General features: G+C 54.0%; 1 protein-coding gene across 9 annotated transcripts in view; it reads left to right on the forward strand.

The window, feature by feature from the left end:
* Nucleotides 1-958: 958 nt before the first annotated feature.
* LOC139239418 (atlastin-2-like) overlaps nucleotides 959-16,737 on the forward strand; it is a 50,248-nt gene continuing 34,469 nt past the window's right edge. The window contains exons 1-5 of one of the 9 annotated variants that reach the window (XM_070868132.1): nucleotides 959-999; nucleotides 9,735-9,988; nucleotides 11,061-11,278; nucleotides 13,471-13,614; nucleotides 15,975-16,079. In XM_070868132.1, coding sequence (XP_070724233.1) covers nucleotides 11,072-11,278; nucleotides 13,471-13,614; nucleotides 15,975-16,079 — 456 coding nt within the window. In that variant the 5' untranslated portion in view covers nucleotides 959-999; nucleotides 9,735-9,988; nucleotides 11,061-11,071. Of the gene's footprint in view, nucleotides 1,000-6,698; nucleotides 6,823-7,738; nucleotides 7,764-7,833; nucleotides 7,897-9,734; nucleotides 9,989-11,060; nucleotides 11,279-13,470; nucleotides 13,615-15,974; nucleotides 16,080-16,737 lie in introns of those variants that run through there. The other 8 variants (XM_070868129.1, XM_070868136.1, XM_070868130.1 and 5 more) reach the window with 8 other exon arrangements.

Consider the following 16,737-nt stretch of genomic DNA (forward strand, 5'->3'; position numbering starts at 1 on the left):
TCGAGCCTGTTACATTAGGAACAGGAGGAGGCCATTCAGCACCTCGAGCCTGTTACATTAGGAACAGGAGGAGGCCATTCAGACCCTCGAGCCTGTTACATTAGGAACAGGAGGAGGCCATTCAGCACCTCGAGCCTGTTAAATTAGGAACAGGAGGAGGCCATTCAGACCCTCACTGACCTTCAACGTCTATTTTGACTGAATTGATCAGTTTTCCATTTTAAAACGTCAGCGCTATCAGTTGTTTGCACAGTGTGATTGCCCGGGTACTGAAAGCTCGGTCTATACACACCCTCACTCACTCTCGCAATGGGTCAACTGAGCAACATTGCAAAACACCTATTCCACAGTGAAGGTTGTTCACCCTTGTCACCTTTTAGAAACATAGAAAATAGGTGCAGTAGTCGGCCATTCGGCCCTTCGAGCCTGCACCACCATTCAATATGATCATGGCTGATCATGTAACTTCAGTACCCCCTTCCTGCTTTCTCTGCATACCCCTTGATCCCTTTAGCCATAAGGCCCACATCTAACTCCCTTTTGAATATATCCAACGAACTGGCCTCAACAACTCTCTGTGGCAGAGAATTCCACAGGTTCACCACTCTCTGAGTGAAGAAGTTTCTCCTCATCTCGGTCCTAAATGGCTTACCCCTTATCCTTAGACTGTGACCCCTGGTTCTGGACTTCCCCAACATCGGGAACATTCTCTTGCCGATGGTTAACGGAGCCTCACTTTGCTGGCCAGACGTTGCAGCCCAGGGGCAGTGTTGTCTTGGTTACGTGTTGGCCCTGCCGCACGGAGAGGCTCCCCTTAACGCTCTCGTGTTCGAATCGCGAGCTTTTCCCCCAAACCGACTTCACCCTCCGAACTCTAGGGGGCGCACTCATCATCATCATAGGCAGTCCCTCGGAATCGAGGAAGACTCGCTTCCACTCTAACAGTGAGTCCTTAGGTGGCTGAACAGCCCAATACGAGAACCACAGTCCCTGTCACAGGTGGGACAGACAGTGGTTGAGGGAAGGGGAGGGTGGGACTGGTTTGCCGCACGCTCCTTCCGCTGCCTGCGCTTGGTTTCTGCACGCTCTCGGCGACGAGACTCGAGGTGCTCAGCGCCCTCCCGGATGCACTTCCTCCACTTAGGGCGGACTGGTCTTTGGGCCCAGGGACTCCCAGGTGTGGGTGGAGATGTTGCACTTTATCAGGGAGGCTTTGAGGGTGGTCCCTTGTAACGTTTCCTCTGCCCCACCTTTGGCTCGTTTGCCGTGAAGGAGTTCCGAGTAGAGCGCTTGCTTTGGGAGTCTCGTGTCGGGGGCATGCGGACAATGTGGCCCCCTGCCCAGCGGAGCTGGTCGAGTGTGGTCAGTGCTTCGATGCTGGGTGAAGGTTTTAAAATCATTAGTATTTCTAAAAGTATTGTAGCTAAGCTTGTAATTCTCAGGAGTGTAGTGTGTGGGGAAAGCAGGCTTATTGTCAGGAGGTAACCTGTGGGAGCGGGTGGTTCACATAGCATGGCATGAGATAATAATACAAAGAAGGTTTGAATCTTCCAGGTTGTCTGTCATTAATCAAGGACACATTCGTCTGGGAACAACTTCTTTATAATTACTTAACCGTAGAAAAATAATGATGTAGCACGTAACTAATCAGATAAGAGGTGCACAGAAGTGACATAATGAAATTGTACGTACCAATGAAATTGTTGTAACTAGGCGAGGACATGTGATGCGTTAGAAACATAGAAACATAGAAAATAGGTGCAGGAGTGGGCCATTCGGCCCTTCGAGCCTGCACCACCATTCAATGAGTTCATGGCTGAACAACTAATGAAAACCTCCATGCGTATGCTTCATGATTTTGCCTGTATTTTGAATGTATAAAAATAGCAGCCCCGAAGCAGCTCAGCGAGAACAGCTGGTTGGGTCACCGAGTTACTGAACTCAGGTAGAAGCTGTCTCTCCCTCGGTCGAGTGCTTTACAATAAATTATTTTTTTCTCCGAAACAGACCTGTGTTGAGTATCTTTGCAATACTCCACAACACTGGGGATGTTGGCCTGGTCGAGGACGCTAACGTTGGTGCGTCTGTCCTCCCAGGGGATTTGCAGGATCTTGCGGAGACATCATTGGTGGTATTTCTCCAGCGACTTGAGGTGCCTTCTGTACATGGTCAATCTATCGCTCAGTCACACAGAGTGTACGGCACAGAAAGAGGACACTGGGCCCCACCGCTCCGTGCGGGGGTTTATGCCCCACTGCTCCGTGCCGGGGTTTATGCCCCACCGCTCCGTGCCGGGGTTTATGTCCCACCGCTTCGTGCCGGGGTTTATGCCCCACCGCTCCGTGCCGGGGTTTATGCCCCACACCAGCCCCTCCCACCCCTCTCCATCTCCCCCCATCACCCCTTCCTTCTATTCCTCTCTCCCCACCGTGTGTTTATCTACATTTTATACATTGGTCTGCCATTATTAGGAGCCTTGGGGTGTCTTACTACATTAAAAGGCGCGGTATAAATCTAAGTTGTAGACAAGGATGATTGCAGATTGGAGAGCTTATAACTATCGGGAAAAATTATACAGACTGGGTCCCTTTGCTCCAGAAAAGCAAAGTCTGAGGGGTGAGCTGATAGAGGTCTGAGGGGTAGATGTAGAGAATGTTTCCCCTTGTGGGGGAGACCAGAACTGGGGGCCATCAATATCAGACAGTCACTGATAAACCCCAATGGGGAATTCAGGAGAAACTTCTTTACCCAGAGAGCGGTGAGAATGTGGAACTCGCTGCCACAGGGAGGGGTTGAGGTGAATAGTATCGATGTATTTAAGGGGAGGCTGGATAAACACACGGGGGAGAGAGGGATAGAAGGATGGGGTGATGGGGGGAGAGGGAGAGGGGTGGGAGGGGCTGGTGTGGAGCATAAACCCCGGCACGGAGCGGTGGGGCATAAACCCCGGCATGGAGCGGTGGGGCATAAACCCCGGCACGGAGCGGTGGGGCATAAACCCCGGCACGGAGCGGTGGGGCATAAACCCCGGCACGGAGCGGTGGGACATAAACCCCGGCACGGAGCGGTGGGGCATAAACCCCGGCACGGAGCGGTGGGGCATAAACCCCGGCACGGAGCGGTGGGACATAAACCCCGGCACGGAGCGGTGGGGCATAAACCCCGGCACGGAGCGGTGGGGCATAAACCCCGGCACGGAGCGGTGGGGCATAAACCCCGGCACGGTGGGACATAAACCCCGGCACGGAGCGGTGGGGCATAAACCCCGGCACGGAGCGGTGGGGCATAAACCCCGGCACGGAGCGGTGGGGCTCAATGGCCTGTTTCTGGGCCGTATATTCTGTGTGATTCTGTGAACCGGTCTTGTTGATATCGAACGGCTCCACCGCCACACTGTGACTCTTAATTTCATCCTGAACTGTATGTTGGAGAACTGCACAAAGGTAAAGTCACCTTGCTACAGCAAGAATGTGCAAGTGTTGCAGAGAGAGCTACATCACAAGCACAGGGTTAGATACAGAATAAAGCTCCCTCTACAGTGTCCCATCAAACACTCCCAGGGCAGGTACAGCACGGGGTTAGATACAGAGTAAAGCTCCCTCTACACTGTCCCATCAAACACTCCCAGGGCAGGTACAGGGGGTTAGATACAGAGTAAAGCTCCCTCTACACTGTCCCATCAAACACTCCCAGGGCAGGTACAGCACGGGGTTAGATACAGAGTAAAGCTCCCTCTACACTGTCCCATCAAACACTCCCAGGGCAGGTACAGCACGGGGTTAGATACAGAGTAAAGCTCCCTCTACACTGTCCCATCAAACACTCCCAGGGCAGGTACAGAGGGTTAGATACAGAGTAAAGCTCCCTCTACACTGTCCCATCAAACACTCCCAGGGCAGGTACAGCACGGGGTTAGATACAGAGTAAAGCTCCCTCTACACTGTCCCATCAAACACTCCCAGGGCAGGTACAGCACGGGGTTAGATACAGAGTAAAGCTCCCTCTACACTGTCCCATCAAACACTCCCAGGGCAGGTACAGCACGGGGTTAGATACAGAGTAAAGCTCCCTCTACACTGTCCCATCAAACACTCCCAGGGCAGGTACAGGGGGTTAGATACAGAGTAAAGCTCCCTCTACACTGTCCCATCAAACACTCCCAGGGCAGGTACAGCACGGGGTTAGATACAGAGTAAATACACCAAACCACATTCAGGTATCAGGTCACTCCACACTCACTGAAGCTAGATGTATGGATCCAGCTCTGTAGTGGCCAATATATTATGATGCAGCATGTAAAGAAAGCCATTGTTCAGGGCTTGTCTAGACACTGCTTTGGTAATCTGCATGCTTTGCTTAAAACGAGGAGGTTAAAATCAGTGTGTAGAAAGAAGATGCAGACTCCATGTCTGAAGTGTCAGTGCAAGCACTCGTAAAACTTGAAGATTGTGGGTTCAAGATCCACTCCAGCACTGAAGCACATAACCCAGGCCAACACTCCACTGTGCCAGTATTGAGGGAGTGCTGCACTGTCGGAGGGGCAGTACTGAGGGAGCGCTGCACTGTCGGAGGGGCAGTACAGAGGGAGTGCTGCACTGTTGGAGGGGTAGTGCTGAGGGAGCGCCGTACTGCGCTGTTGGAGGGGCAATACTGAGGGAGCGGCGCACTGTCGGAGGGGCAGTACTGAGGGAGCGCCACACTGTTGGAGGGGCAGTATTGAGGGCACGCCACACTTCGGAGGGGCAGTACTGAGGGAGCACCGCACTGTCGGAGGGGCAGTACTGAGGGAGCACCGCACTGTCGGAGGGACGTACTGAGGGAAAGCCGCACTGTCGGAGGGGTAGTACTGAGGGAGCGCCGCACTGTCGAAGGGGCAGTACTGAGGGAGCGCCGCACTGTCGGAGGGGCAGTACTGAGGGAGCCCCGCACTGTCGGAGGGGCAGTACTGAGGGAGCGCCGCACTGTCGGAGGGGCAGTACTGAGGGAGCCCCGCACTGTCGGAGGGGCAGTACTGAGGGAGCCCCGCACTGTCGGAGGGGCAGTACTGAGGGAGCGCCGCACTGTCGGGGGGGCAGTACTGAAGGAGTGCCGCACTGTCGGAGGGGCAGTACTGAGGGAGCGCCGCATTGTCGGAGGGGCAGTACTGAGGGAGTGCTGCACTGTTGGAGAGGTAGTGCTGAGGGAGCGCCGTACTGCGCTGTTGGAGGGGCAGTACTGAGGGAGCGGCGCACTGTCGGAGGGGCAGTATTGAGGGACGCTGCACTTCGGAGGGGCAGTACTGAGGGAGCGCCGCACTGTCGGAGGGACAGTACTGAGGGAGCGCCGCACTGTCGGAGGGGCAGTACTGAGGGAGCGCCGCACTGTCGGAGGGGCAGTACTGAGGGAGCGCCGCACTGTCGGAGGGGCAGTACTGAGGGAGCGCCTCACTGTCGGAGGGGCAGTACTGAGGGAGCGCCGCACTGTCAGAGGGGCAGTACTGAGGGAGCGCCGCACTGTCGGAGGGGCAGTACTGAGGGAGCCCCGCACTGTCGGAGGGGCAGTACTGAGGGAGCGCCGCACTGTCGGAGGGGCAGTACTGAGGGAGCGCCGCACTGTCGGAGGGGCAGTACTGAGGGAGCGCCGCACTGTCGGAGGGGCAGTACTGAGGGAGAGCCGCACTGTCGGAGGGGCAGTACTGAGGGAGAGCCGCACTGTCAGAGGGACAGTACTGAGGGAGCGCTGCACTGTCGGAGGGACAGTACTGAGGGAGCGCCGCACTGTCGGGGCGGCAGTACTGAGGGGACGCCGCACTGTCAGAGGGGCAGTACTGAGGGAGAGCCGCACTGTCGGAGGGGCAGTACTGAGGGAGTGCCGCACTGTCTTCGGGGCAGTACTGAGGGAGCGCCGCACTGTTGGAGGGGCAGTACTGAGGGAGCGCCGCACTGTTGGAGGGGCAGTACTGAGGGAGAGCCGCACTGGGAGCGCGCACTGTCGGAGGGGCAGTACTGAGGGAGAGCCGCACTGTCGGAGGGGCAATACTGAGGGAGCGCCGCACTGTCGGAGGGGCAGTACTGAGGGAGAGCCGCACTGTCGGAGGGGCAGTACTGAGGGAGAGCCGCACTGTCGGAGGGGCGGTACTGAGGGAGCGCCGCACTTTCGGAGGGGCAGTACTGAGGGAGCCCCGCACTTTCGGAGGGGCAGTACTGAGGGAGCGCCGCACTGTCGGAGGGGCAGTACTGAGGGAGCGCCGCACTGTTGGAAGTTCCGCCTTTCGGATGAGGCGTTAAACCAAGGCACCAGGGATAGGCACTGTTGAAATGCAAGTATTTCTTTTTTCTTTTATAAATCTATATGTATGTCTATAGTGTAAATATAAATATATATGAATATATGTATATAACAATATAAAGATATACAAATGAACGTATAAATATTGTTTAAATATATAGAAATTTTTGTATAAATATTTTTAATAATATGTATAAATATAATGTATATACATGTGGATTACATAACTTAGAGAATAAGTTTGATCTGAGCGCTGCAATTGCAGTTATAATCGCTAGGGGCGCCAGTCCGGACTGGGAGGACCTCCCAGGGTCCACTCTTGCACATTGCCGCACCCTCCTTGGCCAAGCCGCGCGGGGCCTGCCGGGAGTTGTTGTCCGCACGGGAGCGTGGGAGGACTACAGCTCCCAGGGGGCGCCGCGGCCGGGGGCGGGGCCTGGGACAATGGAGCAGGGACCCCTGCTGGGGGCGGGGCCTCGGCGTCTCCACAGCAACCGAGGCAAATAGTGGTGAGGGGGGCAGCAATGGGCTGGAGTCATACTGCTGGCTGTGAGGGTGAGGGGCTGGAGTCATACTGCTGGCTGTGAGGGTGAGGGGCTGGAGTCATACTGCTGGCTGTGAGGGTGAGGGGCTGGAGTCATACTGCTGGCTGTGAGGGTGGGGGATTGGAGTCATACTGCTGGCTGTGAGGGTGGGGGATTGGAGTCATACTGCTGGCTGTGAGCGGGCTGGAGTCATACTACTGGCTGTGAGGGTGAGGGGCTGGAGTCATACTGCTGGCTGTGAACGGGCTGGAGTCATACTGCTGGCTGTGAGGGATTGGAGATACTGCTGGCTGTGAGGGGGCTGGAGTCATACTGCTGGCTGTAAGGGGGCTGGAGCCATACTACTGGCTGTGAGGGTGAGGGATTGGAGTCATACTGCTGGCTGTGAGGATCAGGGATTGGAGTCATACTGCTGGCTGTGAGGGTGAGGGCTGGAGTCATACTGCTGGCTGTGGGGGGACTGGAGTCATACTGCTGGCTGTGAGGGTGAGGGATTGGAGTCATACTGCTGGTTGTGAGGGGACTGCAGTCATACTGCTGGCTGTGAGAGTGAGGGCTGGAGTCATACTGCTGGCTGTGAGGGTGAGGGCTGGAGTCATACTGCTGGTTGTGAGGGGAAATCAGGCCTAGGGGAGGCGCGAGTTCAGGGCCGGGGGCCCAGGGGCAGCATGGGCCAGCCCACACTGCGATATGTGTGCGCACTAGGTCCGTGCAGCAGAGCTGGTCTCCAATTGTCTTGGTTAATCCTTGCCCCTGGACCAAGACCTAAGTCTGTCAAGCCCCGTGTGGTGGCTGGTGTGCAACGGCCACCCCACGTTAAAAAAATCCACCCACAGGCATCTTCCACCCTTCAACATGGAGTTCGGGTCCTTTATTGAAACACCTGTGAACTCGTCCTTTTTTTGGCATCGAAGCAAGTCATCCTCGTTTCGAGGGATTGCCTATGATGATGTGAGGGGACGCCAGTCATACTGCTGGGTGTGAGGGTGGGATCAGGTGTTGAGGGAGAGTCACTGGGTGAGGGCTGGAGTCATACTGCTGGCTGTGAGGGTGAGGGGCTGGAGTCATACTGCTGGCTGTGAGGGTGAAGGGACTGGAATCATACTGCTGGCTGTGATGGTGGGGCTGGAGTCATATTGCTGGGAGTGAGGGTGAAGGGACTGGAGTCATACTGCTGGGAGTGAGGGTGGGGATTGGAGTCATACTGCTGGCTGTGAGAGTGAGGGATTGGAGTCATACTGCTGGCTGTGAGGGGATTGGAGTCATACTGCTGGGAGTGAGGGGATTGGGGTCATACTGCTGGCAATGAGGGCTGGAGTCATACTGCTGGCAGTGAGAGTGAGGGATTGGAGTCATACTGCTGGCTGTGAGGGGATTAGAGTTATACTGCAAGCAGTGAGGGTAAGGATTGGAGTCATACTGCTGGCAGTGAGGGGATTGGAATCACACTGCTGGCAGTGAGGGCTGGAGTTATACTACTGGCAGTGAGGGTGAGGGATTGGAGTCATACTGCTGGGAGTGAGGGGATTGGGCTCATACTGCTAACTTTGAGGGAATTGGAGTCATACTGCAAGCAGTGAGGGTAAAGGATTGGAGTCATACTGCTGGCAGTGAGGGCTGGAGTTATACTGCTGACAGTGAGGGTGAGGGATTGGAGTCATACTGCTGGCAGTGAGGGGATTGGAGTCATACTGCTGGGAGTGAGAGTGAGGGGATTGGAGTCATACTGCTGGCAGTGAGAGTGATGGGCTGGAGTGGGATTGGAGTGACAGTGAGGGATCATTGCTAAAACAATCAATTATTCAACAGCATAGCTTAAAATTATTAACTTGAAATCAATAACTTAAAATGATTTACCAAAAATCAACGACTTAAATGCAATAATGTACAATGAATAACTTTCAAAATTAATTTAAACCGAATCTCTTAATATTAATAACTTAAAAGAAAAAACTAATTAAAAAATCAAACTATAATTTAAAATGAGTAACTTAAGATGAATAATATAAAGTTATTAACGTCAAATTAATTTAAATCCAATCACTTAACATTAATAACTTAAAATAACTATCAAAATCAATAACTTAAAGTGAATTTCTTAAAATCAATAATTTTAGAAAAACTTTCAATCCGATCTGAGAAAAGTGTTATTGTAAAAAGCATGATTTCTGTGCTGGATAAATAAGTTGGTTTACACACAGGAATGAGACGAAGAGATGTCGATATTTGTAATTTATTGGGTTATGTCATGACACGAAATACAATCAAAGCCCCAGAATTGATTTTATCTCGTGTGTTAGACACTAAATTTGTTTATTTTAATTTGAAAAATGAGCTTCTGTGCTCAGAACTCAAGTCATGTCTAGCGGTCAGGAGCAATACATATTTGAGGGGTTTGAAATGGGTTGAAAGCTGTACGAATTATAACGAGAATAATTGTTCTATCGGAGTTTAAACAGTAAGTTTATTATACATATATCTATTTTAAAATAATTTATACAGTGCATTAACAAACTCATATTTCTAGGTTGGGAAATAACTCAGGATAAATCTTTAACATCAGGTTTTACACAGCGAAATATCGTTTGATAAATTATTTAGTCCCTTGGTTTCTGTAAATAGAGGTTAATATTTTGGTGATATTAATGGGCTGGGGTCTGTATAGATTGCACAGCAAGGCTGTGGGGCAAGAGCAGGGGGGAGTGGGACTGATTGGATCGCTCTGTCACAGAGCCGGCACAGCACGGGCTCGAGGGGCCCCAATGGGATCCTCCTGTGCTGGGTGATTGTAAATGAATATTTGAGGGTTTTTAATAGGTTCAGTAATTATAGAATGGCAGTAATATTGTTTAAATACGTCCCAAAAGTAATTGTTCCACAGTTCCGGTGCTGCAATCATTTTATTGTTGCAACTTTTTTTAGTTACAGGTTTCCTAACATCAGATTATTGCAGTCAGTGGGCTTCCCGTTGAATCTTCTGCAAATCCTGTGAGGTGAATATGGTGTAGGTGGATTGGCACGCACCCCTGCCTCTCCCTGAGGTACCACAGCGTCCAGTCACTCATAGAAACATAGAAACACTCGCGAGAACTTGAGGCTGGACAGGACCAAATGCCGTGCGATTTTCAAAGGACCTTTCCTGGTGGGACACCAGTGCGCAGATTCAAGAGTACTGTGTACGTTTTGGTCTCCTTAGTTAAGGAGGGACACACTTACATTGGAGCCAGTTCCGAGAAGGGTCACTCGGTTGATTCTGGAGGTCTAGGGGTTGTCTTATAGTGTCAGTTGTGGCTCGGAGTGTAGTACACTCTCGCTCAGAGTCAGAAGGTTGTGGGTTCAAGTCCCACTCCAGGAACTTGAGCGCATAAATCCAGGCTGACACTCCCAGTGCAGTACTGAGAGAGCGCCGCACTGTCGGAGGGGCAGTACTGAGAGAGCGCCGCACTGTCAGAGGGGCAGTACTGAGGGAGCGCCACACTGTAGGAGGGGCAGTACTGAGGGAGCGCCGCACTGACAGAGGGGCAGTACTGAGGGAGCGCCGCACTGTCGGAGGGGCAGTACTGAAGGAGTGCCGCACTGTCGGAGGGGCAGTACTGAGGGAGCGCCGCACTGTTGGAGGGGCAGTACTGAGGGAGCGCCGCACTGTCGGAGGGGCAGTATTGAGGGAGCACCGCACTGTCGGAGGTGCAGTACTGAGGGAGCGCCGCACTGTCGGAGGGGCAGTACTGAGGGAGCGCCGCACTGTCGGAGGGGCAGTACTGAGGGAGCGCCGCACTGTCGGAGGTGCAGTACTGAGGGAGCACCGCACTGTCGGAGGGGCAGTACTGAGGGAGTGCCGCACTGTCGGAGGTGCCGTCTTTGGGATGAGACGTTAAACCGAGGCCCCGTCTGCCCTCTCGGGTGGATGTAAAAGATCCCGGGGCCACTATTGGAAGAAGAGCAGGGGAGTTCTCCCGGTGTCCTGGGGCCAATATTTATCCCTCGACCAACATCACTAAAACAGATGATCTGGGTCATTATCACATCGCTGTGTGTGGGAGCTTGCTGTGCGCAAATTGGCGTTTCCCACATTACAACAGTGAGCGCACTCCGATGGTACTTCATTGGCTGTGAGGTGCTGTGGGACCTCCTGAGAGGGCGAAAGGCGGTGTAGAAATTGGGAGTTCTTTGAACGGCGCGATGGAAATGTTCTGTCCCGTCCCGGGGAACCGGAGACGAACTCAGAGTCTCTCTGTCCCCTTTCTGCAGACGCTGATGACATGACGTGCCAGAGGGCCCAGTCTTTACAGATCATCCACGTCCGCAAGGATGATCACAGCTTCTCGCTCGACGAGAAGGCCCTGGAGAGCATCCTGCTGGCTGAGCCCGTCCGCGATCTCAACGTGATGGTGCTGTCAGTTGCTGGAGCCTTCCGCAAGGGAAAGTCCTTCCTGCTGGACTTCCTGCTACGCTTCATGTACAAGCAGGTATTATCGTCAGAACTTGTATTTGCTCTGTCTGTAATGGACCTATGAATGACTCCACGAGGCAATGTGTTGAACTCAAACTGTAGTGACCTTGGTCCTTTATTTGCAACTCCAGAGCCAGTCACAAGCATGGTGGGCAGCCTTTGACACTGGGCCCTGCACACCTATGCAGGTGACCCTCAGGTCTCCCACCGCAGTGCCCTCTGGTGGACAGTCTCTGCCACAGGGGCAGGAAACCCCGGTCTCCACCAGTTGCGCCCTCTAGTGGTGCCAGCATAGTATATACACAGTGTAAACCTTATTGATAGTACATCAGGTAACAAGTCTCCATCTTATGCAACTATACGGTGACTACACAGAGAGTATATCTATAGTCTGCATCTAAAACAGTATTATCTCCCAGGTGGGCAGAGGAAAACGTTACAGGGACACCCGCAAAGCCTCCCTGATAAAGTGCAACATCCCCACCGGCACCTGGGAGTCCCTGGCCAAAGACCAGTCCGCCCTAAGTGGAGGAAGTGCATCTGGGAGGGCGCTGAGCATCTCGAGTCTCGTCGCCAAAAAGCTGGGTCATTGAATAAATCTAAGACAGAGATAGACAGTTTCTTAACTGATAAGGGAATAAGGGATTATGGGGAGCGGGCGGGGAAGTGGACCTGAGTCCATGATCAGATCATAGATACATAGAAAATAGGTGCAGGAGTAGGCCATTCGGCCCTTCGAGCCTGCACCGCCATTCAATGAGTTCAAGGCCGAACATGCAACTTCAGTACCCCATTCCTACTTTCTCGCCATACCCCTTGGACTACATCTAACTCCTTTTTGAACATATTTAGTGAATTGGCCTCAACAACTTTCTGTGATAGAGAATTCCACAGGTTCACCACTCTCTGGGTGAAGAAGTTTCTCCTCATCTCGGTCCTAAATGGCTTACCCCTTATCCTTAGACTGTGACCCCTGGTTCTGGACTTCCCCAACATCGGGAACATTTTTCCTGCATCTAACCTGTCTAAACCCATCAGAATTTTAAACGTTTCTATGAGATCCCCTCTTATTCTTCTGAACTCCAGTGAATACAAGCCCAGTCGATCCAGTCTTTCTTGATAGGTCAGTCCCGCCATCCCGGGAATCAGTCTGGTGAACCTTCACTGCACTCCCTCAATAGCAAGAATGTCCTTCCTCAAGTTAGGAGACCAAAACTGTACACAATACTCCAGGTGTGGCCTCACCAAGGCCCTGTACAACTGTAGCAACACCTCCCTGCCCCCGCACTCAAATCCCCTCGCTATGAAGGCCAACATGCCATTCTCTTTCTTAACCGCCTGCTGTACCTGCATGCTAACCTTCAATGACTGATGTACCATGACACCCAGGTCTCGTTGCACCCCCCCTTTTCCTAATCTGTCACCATTCAGATAATAGTCTGTCTCTCTGTTTTTACCACCAAAGTGGATAGCCTCACATTTATCCACATTATACTTCATCTGCCATGCATTTGCCCACTCGCCTAACCTATCCAAGTCACTCTGCAGCCTCATAGCATCCTCCTCGCAGCTCACACTGCCACCCAACTTAGTGTCATCCGCAAATTTGGAGATACTACATTTAATCCCCTCGTCTAAATCATTAATGTACAACGTAAACAGCTGGGGCCCCAGCACAGAACCCTGCGGTACCCCACTAGTCACTGCCTGCCATTCTGAAAAGTACCCATTTACTCCTACTCTTTGCTTCCTGTCTGCCAACCAGTTCTCAATCCACGTCAGCTCACTACCCCCAATCCCATGTGCTTTAACTTTGCACATTAATCTCTTGTGTGGGACCTTGTCGAAAGCCTTCTGAAAGTCCAAATACACCACATCAACTGGTTCTCCCTTGTCCACTCTACTGGAAACATCCTCAAAAAATTCCAGAAGATTTGTCAAGCATGATTTCCCTTTCACAAATCCTTTCACAGATCATCATCATAGGCAGTCCCTTGAAGCGAGGATAACTTGCTTCCACGCCAAAAAGGGATGAGTTCCCAGGTGTTCCAATGAAGGACCTAATATTCCGGATCCCGAACTACATCCTGAAGGGTGGAAGATGCCTGTGCGTGGATTGTTTTAACGTGGGGTGGCCGTTGCACACCAGCCACCACACGGGTTGGTGTCTGCTGGATAACAGTCTGGCCTGTTTTCCCCCCCCCCCAGAAAACAGGCTCGACAGTAAACTGGATGGGCAGGGATGACAAGCCACTGACTGGATTCTCCTGGAGAGGTGGTTCGGAACCAGACACTAACGGCATCCAGATGTGGACGGAAGTTTTCATCGTGCCGACATCATACGGAACAAAGGTATAGAGTCTCCTCGGACCCTCCCTTCTGCGTCACGGGACGCGGTTTCCCCGCATAACGGTTCCTGGTCCCCCGCACCTTTCACTCATTACCTTGCTTCAGTCCTACATTGAGGCTCAGTGGGTAGCACTCACCCTCTCTCTCGCCTCTGAGTCAGAAGCGCGAGGGTTCGAGTCCCCGCTCCAGAAATTCGAGCCCCGTAATCAAGGCCGACATTCCCCAGTGCCAGTACTGTCGGAGGGGCGGTACTGAGGGAGCGCCGCACTGTCAGAGGGGCAGTACTGAGGGAGCGCCGCACTGTCGGAGGGGCGGTACTGAGGGAGTGCCGCACTGTCGGAGGGGCAGTACTGAGGGAGCGCCGCACTGTCGGAGGGGCAGTACTGAGGGAGCACCGCACTGTCGGAGGGGCGGTACTGAGGGAGCGCCGCACTGTCGGAGGGGCGGTACTGAGGGAGCGCCGCACTGTCGGAGGGGCGGTACTGAGGGAGCGCCGCACTGTCGGAGGGGCTGTACTGAGGGAGCGCTGCACTGTCGGAGGGGCGGTACTGAGGGATCGCCGCTCTGTCGGAGGGGCGGTACTGAGGGAGCGCCGCACTGCCGGAGGGGCAGTACTGAGGGAGCGCCGCACTGTCGGAGGGGCAGTACTGAGGGAGCGCCGCACTGTCAGAGGGGCAGTACTGAGGGAGCGCCGCACTGTCAGAGGGGCAGTACTGAGGGAGCGCCGCACTGTCGGAGGGGCAGTACTGAGGGAGCTCCGCACTGACAGAGGGGCAGTACTGAGGGAGCGCCGCACTGTCGGAGGGGCAGTACTGAAGGAGTGCCGCACTGTCGGAGGGGCAGTACTGAAGGAGTGCCGCACTGTCGGAGGGGCAGTATTGAGGGAGCACCGCACTGTCGGAGGGGCAGTACTGAGGGAGCACCGCACTGTCGGAGGGGCAGTACTGAGGGAGCGCAGCACTGTCGGAGGTGCAGTACTGAGGGAGCGCCGCACTGTTGGAGGGGCAGTACTGAGGGAGCGCCGCACTGTCGGAGGTGCAGTACTGAGGGAGCACCGCACTGTCGGAGGGGCAGTATTGAGGGAGCACCGCACTGTCGGAGGGGCAGTACTGAGGGAGCACCGCACTGTCGGAGGGGCGGTACTGAGGGAGCGCCGCACTGTCGGAGGGGCGGTACTGAGGGAGCGCCGCACTGTCGGAGGGGCGGTACTGAGGGAGCGCCGCACTGTCGGAGGGGCGGTACTGAGGGAGCGCCGCACTGTCGGAGGGGCAGTACTGAGGGAGCGCTGCACTGTCGGAGGGGCGGTACTGAGGGATCGCCGCTCTGTCGGAGGGGCAGTACTGAGGGAGCGCCGTACTGCCGGAGGGGCAGTACTGAGGGAGCGCCGCACTGTCGGAGGGGCAGTACTGAGGGAGCGCCGCACTGTCAGAGGGGCAGTACTGAGGGAGCGCCGCACTGTCAGAGGGGCAGTACTGAGGGAGCGCCGCACTGTCGGAGGGGCAGTACTGAGGGAGCTCCGCACTGTCGGAGGGGCAGTACTGAGGGAGCGCCGCACTGTCAGAGGGGCGGTACTGAGGGAGCGCCGCACTGTCGGAGGGGCAGTACTGAGGGAGCGCCGCACTGTCGGAGGGGCAGTACTGAGGGAGCGCCGCACTGTTGGAGGGGCAGTGCTGAATGAGTTCTCCCCGGTGTCCGAGGCCCAATATTTATCCCTCGACCAACATCACTAAAACAGATGATCTGGGTCATTATCACATTGCTGTGTGTGGGAGCTTGCTGTGCGCAAAATGGCGTTTCCCACATTACAACAGTGAGCGCACTCCGATAGTACTTCATTGGCTGTAAAGCGCTTTGAGACGTCCCGAGGACGTGAAAGGCGCTATATAAATGCAAGTCTTTCTCTCATTCTTTCTGTTTCTCTTTCTCTATCTCTGGCTTTCTTATATTCTGTCTTACTCTCTCTTTCATTCTCTCTCTCTCTCGCTCTCTTTCTCTCTGGCTCTCTTTGATTCCTTCTTTCTCTCTTGCTCTGACTTTATTATATTCTGCCTTCTCTCTTTTATTCTCTCTCTCGCTCTCTTTCTCTTTTCTTTCATTCTTTCATTCTCCCTTTCTCTCTGGCTCGCTTTCATTCTTTCTATCTCTCTTTCTCTGTCTTTCTTCAGGATATGTCAACGATCTCATCCCGCCAACTGTAACGTGGGACGCGGCTAGTGCTGTAAGTTTTGACGCCTACGTACGTTCCCCTGCTGAGTTGGTACAGGCCCCCGCCCCCTAAACCCGCCCTGCCCGAGCGTAGTGGGAGGAGCTTGCAGAGGGTGCCCCGCCCGCCCGTGATGTTTACCCTTCCCTTTTGCCTGCAGGTCGCTGTCGTGCTATTGGACACCCAGGGAGCCTTTGACAGCCAATCGACCGTGAAGGACTGTGCCACCATCTTTGCCCTCAGTACCATGACAAGCTCAGTCCAGGTAGGGCGGCGAGCTAGAGGGTCGGGGGGGCATGTTGGGGGAAAGGCGAGTGAGCCGATACAGGCCGTGGTCAACACACGTAAGAGTTTTGAGCCGATTTGCCATGTGGTGGCCACACACGTGCGATTGGCAAGGTGCCCACGGGTTCCAGCTACGGGCTCCAACACCAAAGGTTCCATTGGGAAAATTGAGAACGACCCCGGCTTCTCCAGCCTCCCCACATCACTGAGGTCCCTCATCCCCGGGACCGTTCTGGTCAATCTCCTCCACACCCTCTCCAAGTCCTCGACATCCTTCGTAAAATGCGGTGCCCAGATTTGGACACAGTACTCCAGTTGAGGCCCAACCAGGGGCTTATAAAGGGTTTAGCAATAACGTCCTGGCTTTTGTACTCTGTGCCTCTATTTATCTAAAGGGCTGTAGTGATACCCGCCCTCCTGTATAGCTCAGAGACATGGACCATGTCCAGTAGACACCTCAAGTCGCTGGAGAAATACCACCAGCGATGTCTCCGCAAGATCCTACAAATCCCCCGGGAGGACAGACGCACCAACGTTAGCGTCCTCGACCAGGCCAACATCCCCAGCATCGAAGCACTGACCACACTCGACCAGCTCCGCTGGACGGGGCCACATTGTCCACATGTCCCCCCCGACAC

Source organism: Pristiophorus japonicus, chromosome 27, assembly GCF_044704955.1.
Source record: "Pristiophorus japonicus isolate sPriJap1 chromosome 27, sPriJap1.hap1, whole genome shotgun sequence".
NCBI lineage: Eukaryota > Metazoa > Chordata > Chondrichthyes > Pristiophoridae > Pristiophorus > Pristiophorus japonicus.